Source organism: Siphateles boraxobius, unplaced genomic scaffold, assembly GCF_051911475.1.
Source record: "Siphateles boraxobius isolate OS27281-9 unplaced genomic scaffold, OSU_SipBor_1 68, whole genome shotgun sequence".
NCBI lineage: Eukaryota > Metazoa > Chordata > Actinopteri > Cypriniformes > Leuciscidae > Siphateles > Siphateles boraxobius.
Window position 1 is genome coordinate 11,132,061 of NW_027509195.1, and position 10,496 is coordinate 11,142,556.

At 39.2% G+C, this 10,496-nt stretch overlaps 1 protein-coding gene across 1 annotated transcript; it reads left to right on the forward strand.

The window, feature by feature from the left end:
- Positions 1-944: 944 nt before the first annotated feature.
- Positions 945-10,124, forward strand: tmem147 (transmembrane protein 147). Its single transcript, XM_077214696.1, has 8 exons — positions 945-1,025; positions 1,394-1,494; positions 1,806-1,875; positions 1,954-2,019; positions 3,682-3,818; positions 4,661-4,745; positions 4,967-5,088; positions 9,723-10,124. Exons 2-8 carry the CDS (start codon positions 1,418-1,420, stop codon positions 9,841-9,843), a joined length of 678 nt encoding a protein of 225 aa, XP_077070811.1. The 5' UTR covers positions 945-1,025; positions 1,394-1,417; the 3' UTR covers positions 9,844-10,124.
- The last annotated feature ends 372 nt before the right edge of the window (positions 10,125-10,496 follow it).

Below are 10,496 nucleotides of genomic sequence, written 5' to 3' on the forward strand. Positions count from 1 at the left end.
CTCTTCTCGTTGTGCAGCGTTTTTTGCCACACTTTTTCCTTCCCACAGACTTCCCACTGAGGTGCCTTGATACAGCACTCTGGGAACAGCCTATTTGTTCAGAAATTTCTTTGTGTCTTACCCTCTTGCTTGAGGGTGTCAATGATGGCCTTCTGGACAGCAGTCAGGTCGGCAGTCTTACCCATGGTTGCGGTTTTGAGTAATGAAACAGGCTGGGAGTTTTTAAAAGCCTCAGGAATCTTTTGCAGGTGTTCAGAGTTAATTAGTTGATTCAGATGATTAGGTTAATAGCTCGTTTAGAGACCCTTTTCATGATATGCTAATTTTTTGAGACAGGAATTTTTGGTTTTCATGAGCTGTATGCCAAAATCATCAGTATTAAAACAATAAAAGACCTGAAATATTTCAGTTGGTGTGCAATGAATTTAAAATATATGAAAGTTTAATTTTTATCATCACATTATGGAAAATAATGAACTTTATCACAATATGCTAATTTTTTGAGAAGGACCTGTATATTTGTAATTATATCCTGTCCTTTTTCTCTTATTGTGAACGAAATTGTTTGACGATCTGAAGAACGCATATGAAATGAATGTCTGAATGAACACTGGTCGTGTTTGTTGTAGTGATGGGCGATTTTGAAACACTGCTTCATCAAGCTTCAAAACCTTTACGAATCTTTTGTTTTGGTGAAACCTCCCAAGCATTTGGTATATCTCGAAAGCCCTGAGTGTGCTACAGGATATCCAGACTTAAACTGTGACATGTATGGTGTCAGAGAAATTCACTAAAATATAATGTCCACTGACAAAGGTCTATTCCTGGGTCCCATGAGAATATTGAATCAAACCTAGCCATTTTAATAGTTCTGTGTCACGCTAGTTGCTATTTTGTTTAATTTGCTGTAGAATGAGTATCGGAACTACAGTAAGATAGAGAGCGATTCCGCTCGGACATTTAACAGTGATGCACAGGAGGATTATTTGACCTGCGCCTGTCATTCTAAAATCGCGATTTTGTTGGTAAGAAAATCTAATAATCTTTTAACTGATTAATGGCAGGAGTATTAAATTAGATCTAGAAACAAATACTTTTTATAAAAAGTTTTAGTGTAATTATATATCGAGTATTTTCTCACGATATGAGCACGCTGTCTTTAGACGATGTAACGTTAATAGATGTGGAGCTTTAACAAGACGTTTTAATGCACCATTTAATATCAAGATTTACATCGATGTAATATATCTATAACTTTATATATACTGTAATTTATGTAGATACAATTATAAACTTGTCATACCAGGAATATTCGCCTTATTAAAACATTTCAGAAACGTTTGTTTAGTCCTGATTTGGAATAAATCTGGTGTTTTATATTCTATATTAACAGGATCTGAGGAGGAAAAGCCATACCATGACGCTATTTCATTTTGGAAACTGTTTTTCCTTGGCTTATTTTCCATATTTCATTACCTACAAATGTAGTGGATTGTAAGTATTTAAACATGTTTTTTTTTCGTATATGGAGTAATATATAACTATGTATTATTTAAGACGTATATTAACTATATGTATTATTTAAGACGTGATGTTTGTTTTATATGCTGAAGTAAGTGTACAGTGTAATCTTCATATGTCATGTGCCATACTAATGTGTTCAATATGAGACTTCCTTGTGATTCTTCTTGCTGTACAATCATCCAAGTTGTTTTCAGCTGTTGATGATGGATCCTACAAAGATAAAAAATATATATTTCTAGCTGTGATCACTGTTCTAATCTTCACACTTTTTTTTTTGGCAGATCGGAATATAATGCATTTTGGAGATGTGTCCAAGCAGGTGCTACATACCTCTTCGTGCAGCTGTGCAAGGTGATTGAGTCTATTGCTCCTCACAAAGATGTTTCGTGAAAGAGAATGTTATCTGTAAATCTGTGATATCGCTTTCAGATGATGTTTCTTGCCACATTTTTCCCCACCTGGGAGGGAGGAGCTGGTGTGTATGATTTTGTTGGGGTAAGCGGTCTCTGAACTAAATTTCCCATTCTTCATTAATTTTTAAGATTTTCATTATGCATTTTTCTACAGACAATTATTAGTATAAACAGAGGGCTTTGAATCGAAATATCCAAAATTATAGAGATAGTTTGTTTAAAAATATATATATTTTACTCACCCTCATGCCATTCCGAGGCATATGACTTACTTTCTTCAGATAAACACAAAGGAAGAAAATTGAAAAACTGTATGGCTGCCGCTTAGTTGACGCTTGAAAAACCACACACAGCGATAGTGTCAGTAATTGATAATTGATACCCTAGTGGGTAAATCAATGTTGCGAAACGATAGGTGTGTGCAAGACAATTACTCATATTTTTAACTTTAACTATAAATCATTGCTTCAGGTCTACTGTCATACGAGTATTCATGAGAGGGATTTTGGGACGCGTGAAGTACGAGCGAGAAGTTACGGAGAAGCTCAGAGGACCGACACTTGTGCCGCTCGTACGAGTAGACCATTTCCCTTCACAAGCATTTGATTCATCCACTGGGGTCGTATGGATTACCGCCACGATCGCTGCGTGTGTGTTTTTTTTTTTTTTTAAGTGTCATCCGAGTGGCAGCCTTTCAATGGCATTATATGGAAATGTAGAGATTGATTATTTTACTAAAATTTTCGTTTGTGTTTATCTGAAGAAAGAAAGTCATATGCATCAGGAATGGCATTAGCTATGTTTCCATCCACCTATTTGTATGCATATTTTGGGAAATCGCATAAAAACCGCTGGATGGAAACATCAAGATGCGCTTAAATTCTAAAAATGCACATTTATGCGCTCGTGTGAGTCGGATAAAAAAAATTTCCGATAAGAAAACATGCACATAATCTACGCATTTATCGAACAAATTCCTTGATGCACATCAAAAAAGACACGTATAACTGGACCAACCAGCGGACCGATCTCTTGCACAGCGTCTGAAATGCTGATTTGGTCATTCTGAAATGCCTGAGCAAAGTGGTTTGGTATAATAACCTCCCAGAACTGTCTTACACGACTGCGTTCCCAAACAGCAGGTATCTATCTCAGAAAGCAGGATAACATGACCGTGTTTATTGCGTTTCGTCTGCGCACTCGAATGAGTAATATATTACATACAAAAGTTATTATATACAGTGGCTTCTCCTACTGCATCAGCGAATTTCCAGTTTATCAGGAAGTGATGATTTTGTTCTCTTCGACTCACTGATGCAAAAGGTGCTTTATTCGCAAATGTTTTGTGCAATATGCTAATTTTGCTCATAGGTTAAATTCGCAATTTTAGATGGAAACATAGCTATTGAGGTTGAGTAAATGAGAAAATGTAAATTTTTAGGTAAAATATCCCTGTAAGGCAGAGGTCTTCAACCCTTCTCCTAGGGAAGGGAGTGTCTGCAAAGCAAATCAAGCTTTTCAGGATCGCTTGAAAATCACATGTAGGTGTGCTGATGCAGGTTGGAAATAAACATTGCAGGACAGTGGGTCTCCAGGAACCGTGTTGAAGACCTCTGCTTTAAGGCTTTGCTTTTGGAATTTGTTCATGTGTTGTTGTTTCAGCCCTGCTGACAGTACAAATAATCCATGTTTATCATATAGTCATCAGACTTTCACTCCATTCATTTTGTCCTGTTTACCCCAGGAGTTCATGAAGGCCACAGTGGACATGGCCGACCTTCTAGGTCTTCATCTGGTTATGTCTAAGAATGCTGGGAAGGGCGAGTATAAGATCATGGTGGCAGCTATGGGCTGGGCCACAGCAGAGCTCATCATGTCAAGGTATTCTGATCATCCTGACAGAGATCTTGACAATTTTTCGCCTGCACAAACCAATAGAAATTAATGTATGTTTTAGTAGTGCATCTTTTGTTTAGTTAAAATACATGAGCTTGTAGTCCCAAGTTATACCCGTTTCACACATCCTCCGTTTGCAGTGCGTATGCGGTGCGTATTTTTTACGTACCCATGTTAACAGGTTAGAGCTTTCACCGTGCACGCGGGTGCGGTCCGGCGATCTGTTCCAGGTGCGGTGCGTATACAGCAGTGCAGAGATCGTTTCCGCACCCAGTCTATTTCTGCTGTGCTGCACTCCATGAATTAAAGTGGCAGCGTATTATTCACATTAATATAGACATAGATTGACAAGAAACTGTAATAATTTCATCATAAACCCATAATTACAGTTAATGTGTTCTACAGTTACTAAATTACAGGGTCAAGAAAAACAAAAAAGTATGATTATTGTCTCAAAAGTTGCAAAATGCCATCATATATGATTTTTTCCCCCTCAAAAAATACATGATATATATTTTGGGGATGGGGTGGGGGGAAACTACATGTAAAACAAAGAATCACAATGATTAAAATTAATTTTCATACTGTTTCAATGTCTTAAACAATGTAAAAGTTAACGTTTGGATTTAAAATCAAAATTACTGCGGATCAGTAGCGCACTGCAAACACATCATATGTGAAAGCACTATAGCGCGCGCGGCTCCTGTACCGTATACGCACCGCAACACTCACCGCATACTCACTGCACACGGAGTATGTGTGCAACGGGCGTTATAGAAATGATCGGTACTGTAAAAAAACTGTTTTTGTCTGGCTGTTCTAAACAGATGTATACCGTTATGGGTGGGAGCTCGTGGCATTGAGTTTGACTGGAAATACATCCAGATGAGCTTTGATTCAAACATCAGTCTGGTGAGATATGTGCTTAATACTTTGTTTTTGTATGCTTGCACAAAGTCTGCATCGCACTTTTTTTTTTTTTATTGTAACAGGTTCTGTTGTTATTGTTCTGTAATATTGTAACATCAAATGTGATTTTATTTATTTTTTGTCAGTGGGACAATTTCTTGTCAGTTTTACTCGCTCATGTTACTTTATCCTATGCCTGAACTTATTTGTTTTAATCATATCAGGTACATTATATTGCCATGGCGGCAGTAGTATGGATGTTCACTCGATACGACCTTCCCAAAAGCTTCCGTCTCCCTGTCACCGTCCTGCTGGGATTGTGTGTTTATAAAGGATTTCTAATGGAGTGAGTATCACTGTCATACATTTATTTTTGGCACAGTTTTTGAACTAAGGTATTATAACAGAGCTGTCATAAATCAGCATTTCATCAGTACTTCTTAGTTTGTAATGAGTATTTTTAATGTGGCAAGTTTCTAGTAAACAGGGTTTTTAGATAAATATTTTAAGTGGATAATATTAGATAACAATACAGATTCACACTATCAGTTATAATATCCATTTTTGGTCATAACATTTAAAGTGATTCTCAGTCATTTTCACTTTTGGACAGCATTTCTCTATAAGCCAATCTATTTTTAAAACTAGGGATTTGCACAAACGAACACATGCAAAGTCTGAGGTAAAATGAAATGATTTTGGTTTCCGCTCCAGATATAAAAATTTCAAAATAATATATTAATTTTAAAATGTAACATTAACATGATTGTAATTTAAACAGCTTTTGTGAAATATATAGAGCAAAACATTAAATGTGCCAAAAGAAATTATCATATCAAATCAAATCAAATCAAATCCTTTTATTGTCACACAACCATATACACAAGTGCAACAGTGGGTGAAATTCTTAGGTGCAGTTCCGAGCAACATAGCAGTATGACACGATGTGACGAAAACAATTACAGCAAACATCAGATTTACATAGATTACACATCTAATGTGCGCACAATTACTCACAGTACCGTATACACTAACAGAACAATAAATAATATACAATGTACAATATACAACAGTTTACAATATACAACAATTTACAATATACAACAGTATACAAAAATACAAAAAGAGGTAATTATACATAGAATAGATACTCGTAAGGTGCAAATATATATATATATATATATATATATATATATATTATGTAAATGCAGTAGGTTATGTTGTGCTGTGTTGACAGTTAGAATGTTTATGGTTATTGATCATGAGGGATCAAGAGTTTAGAAATCTAATTGCTTGTGGGAAGAAGCTGTCATGGAGTCGGCTGGTGTGTGTCCTGATGCTGCGGTACCGCCGGCCTGAGGGTAGCAGTGAGAGCAGCCCATGGCTCGGGTGGCTAGAGTCTCTGATGATCCTCCGAGCTTTCTTCACACACCGCCTGGCATAAATATCCTGGAGGGAGGGAAGCTCACCTCCGATGATACGGCTGGCAGTGCGCACCACCCTTCGCAAGGCTTTGCGGTTACGGCTGGTGGTGTTGCCGTACCAGGCAGTGATGCAGCCAGTCAGGATGCTCTCGACGGTGCTGGTGTAGAACTGTGTGAGGATGTGGCGGTTCATTCCAAACTTCCTCAGCCGTCTCAGGAAGAAGAGGCGCTGATGAGCCTTCTTCACGACGGCCTCAGTGTGGACGGACCATGTGAGTTCCTCTGTGATGTGGACACCGAGGAACTTGAAGCTGCTGACTCTCTCCACCGGTGCTCCATTGATGGTGATGGGGCTGTGTTCTCTGTCGTTCTTCCTGAAGTCGACCACTAGCTCCTTGGTTTTGCTGATGTTGAGGGAGAGGTTGTTCCTCTGACACCAGTGCGTCAGAGTGAGCACCTCCTCTCTGTAGGCCGTTTCATCGTTGTCGGTGATCAGACCTACGACCGTAGTATCATCAGCAAACTTGATGATGGAATTAGAGCTGTGAGTTGCCACGCAGTCATATGTGTACAAGGAGTACAAGAGTGGGCTGAGAACACAGCCCTGTGGGGCTCCAGTGTTGAGGGTCAGTGATGAGGAGATGTTGCTGCCTATTCTAACCACCTGGCGTCTGTTTGACAGGAAGTCCAGGATCCAGCTGCACAGCAAGCTGTTTAAGCCCAGAGCCCGGAGTTTCACATCAAGCAAGGAGGGCACTATGGTATTGAATGCTGAGCTGTAGTCTACAAATAGCATTCTCACATAAGTGTTCCTCTTTTCTAGGTGGGAGAGAGCAGTGTGTATTGTAGATGCAATAGCATCATCAGTGGAGCGGTTATTGCGGTATGCAAACTGCAGTGGGTCCAGTGAGGAAGGTAGAACAGAGCAGATGTAATCTCTGACTAGTCTCTCAAAGCATTTACTGATGATGGGGGTCAGAGCAACAGGGCGCCAGTCATTTAAGCAGGTGATGTTGGTTTGCTTCGGTACAGGTACGATGATGGACGTTTTGAAGCATGTGGGGACTACAGACAAGGAGAGGGACCAATTGAAAATGTCCGTAAAAACACCAGCTAGTTGGTTCGCGCACTTTCTGATGACGCGGCCCGGAATACCGTCTGGACCCGCGGCTTTACGGATGTTCACCCGACGGAAAGATCGGGTTACATCCGCTACAGAGACGGAGAGTGTACTAACCTCTGTAGCTTCAGCCGCGAGAACTCTCTCCGTGAGGGGGATGTTAGTTCCCTCAAATCGAGCATAAAAAGTGTTCAGCTCATCTGGGAGAGAGGCAGTGTTGTTCACTGTGGAGTTTATGTTTCCTTTATAGTCCGTAATGCTATTAATTCCCTTCCACATGCTTCTAGAGTCGGTGGTGTTGAACTGTCCTTCAATCTTGTCCCTGAATTGGCGTTTTGCTGCTCTGATAGTTTTTCGGAGGGCATAACTTGCTTGTTTTTGCTCCTCCGCACTCCCGGAGTTAAAAGCGGAGGTCCGCGCATTGAGTGCTGCACGAACATCGCCATTAATCCATGGTTTCTGGTTCGGGTAAATCCGTATTGTTTTGATCGGAACAACGTCTTCTACGCACTTCCTGATGAAACAGGTTACGCTATCAGCATAAGCCTCGATGTCGTCATCAGAGGCCGACCGGAACATCTCCCAGTCCGCGTGATCAAAACAGTCCTGAAGCATAGAGTCTGATTGGTCCGACCAGCACTGGATCGTTTTGAGGGCGGGTGTTTCCTGTTTCAGTTTCTGCCTGTAAGCGGGCAGAAGGAGAACGGAAGAGTGATCCGATTTGCCAAAAGGTGGGCGGGGGAGGGATTTGTAGCCATCCCGGAAAGGGGAGTAGCAATGATCCAAAACCCGGTCCCCTCGTGTGTTAAAGTTTATGTGTTGGTGGTATTTAGGTGCTATTTTCTTAAAGTTGGCTTTGTTAAAGTCCCCGGACACAATGAACGCGGCCTCAGGGTGCGCGGTTTCCTGCTCGCTTATTTCCCCATACAGTTCCTTTAGTGCCCGGTCTGTGTCGGCTTGTGGGGGAATGTACACAGCCGTGATAATGACCGCTGTGAATTCCCTCGGTAGCCAGAATGGTCGACACAGAAGCATGAGAAATATAGTCTCGCAAATCCCTATTTAAAACCTACATTAATCTACAAAGATCAAAGCCGAGTCAATTTGATATTATTTAATAATAGTTTTTTTATTTTGTGTTTGTATTTGATGTTAATTTATCCTACAATGTGCTTATTTTATATTAGAGTTTCTGCTGTTGCTTAAGACTGAAGCACTTGTTTGTTCTTCCTCTAGATGGCACTGTTGCCATAATTTTGATTTAATTTGCTTTAGTTACTGGCTGTTTGGAATTAAATACTAGCTTACTATTGACTGAATACTACACAGTATGCCATGTACACTGCCTACTATTTTTTTTTAAATGGTGTCTGAAACACAACACATTACAGAGCAAAACAATAGTATGCTGTATTATGACTTTCTCATTTTCTGAGTATCATGCAGTTGTTTCACATTTTCAGTTTTGTTTGAAAATATAAAAGTAGATATGTTTATGACTTTAAAAATATAAAATAGAGTGATGTGCATTTTGGGATACAGTATTAGTACCGGTATTTTCAGATACGACCTTTTTGGAAAATAAATTTTTCGGATATATGTAGTGTGTAATAGCTGTTTGTGAATGTAAAAGGTCTCAAAAATATCAAAGATCAAAGTGCCTGATAAATGAAGTTATTGTCTCCCAAAAGAAAGAACCGATTCTGAATTGCCTGAAACGTGTCGTCAGTAATTCCAGTCTCACTTCCTGCAAGAACCTGTGTAGGTTTGTAACAAATTTGCATAATGCCAGCCTATGGTCTTCATTGGCTGCTCGCGAACAACGTCTACTTTGACCCGTCCTCAAACACTGTAGTTGTAGCTGAGACTGGAAGAGTTTGGTTCATGTTGTCGAAATGTTGAGAAGATGTTTTCTATGCTGATGAAGGAAGCAAATCCACTTTACATGCAGCTCCAAAAAAGGCTCAAATTGATATGGTAAAACCGACACCATTGTTACTGATTGTATCACTGTGTTTCAAGTACTGAGGAACACTCCAGAGCTGAAATTCAGATATGGAAATGGGTGTTTTAATTTCTGACATGGGCTATAAATGCTAGACCATTCACAACAGACTGGGCTATCTGACCAATCAGAGCAGAGTAGGCTCTCGGAAAGGAGGAGTTTAGAGAGACCGAATCCTTTATTGAACTGTTCCAGACACTGTGAGAAAAGAGGTGATTTGCAATGTATATTTTGATAAAATGAAGTGTTTTTAACCTCGGATGCCTGTAAATTAATTGTAGGAGACCTCCAAAACAACACGAGGAACTTTTAATAGGGACAGTTAAAAAAAATTTGGATGATCTAAAAAAAAATCTTGTTAGTTCTTAGTAAATCTTGTTTTGAGGTTTTACTGCACGACTGTTTATTTCCACTTTGTGTCTCTCCTCCAGGCTGTTTGTACATGTTTTCCTCCTGGGCAGCTGGACGGCTCTCCTCGTGAAGGCCTTGCTCACCGGTGCTATCTCCCTCTGTTCACTCTTCCTGTTCGTCACACTCGTTCACAGCAACTAATCGCTTTGTGTACTGTACAGTGCCACCACACATGGGGCATTTCAAGTATTTAAAGAGCAACTCCACATTCCTACATTGAACTTTTGTATCTGCCTCGATAAGACTGTGATAGAATAACTTTTATTAGTGAACATGTTTTTACATAACTCAATTAACTAAATAAACATATGCTTTCAATATGAAGGAATGCTTGGACGATTTTCGGAAAGAAAACTGCTATGGTGAAACTTACCTTCTTAATCACAAACTAATTTATAAATAAAGACCAGATGGGACAAAAATCATTTGCAGTTTTTGTATGAATTTAGTTATCATAAAATATCAAGCATGAAATATTCTCTGAGCAAACCAAACCCAGCATTGATAAAGACCTAAATATGTTAAACCATTGACTACAAAAATGTTAATTGGTACACTTGACAATGACATAGGATTTGTTAACTTTAAATAACTACAATGAACAATACTTCTACAGCAATTATTAATCTTTGTCAATTTCAACATTTCCTAATACATTGGGTTTAACTATGGGTTTTGATGAATTGTAAGGAGAAAAAAAATCAAAATCATAATGAACAGGGATTGGCTTAGCCCTTTAAGGTACTACTCAACCATTTGGTAGACCACACTTTAAGTCACTATATTTTATTGAA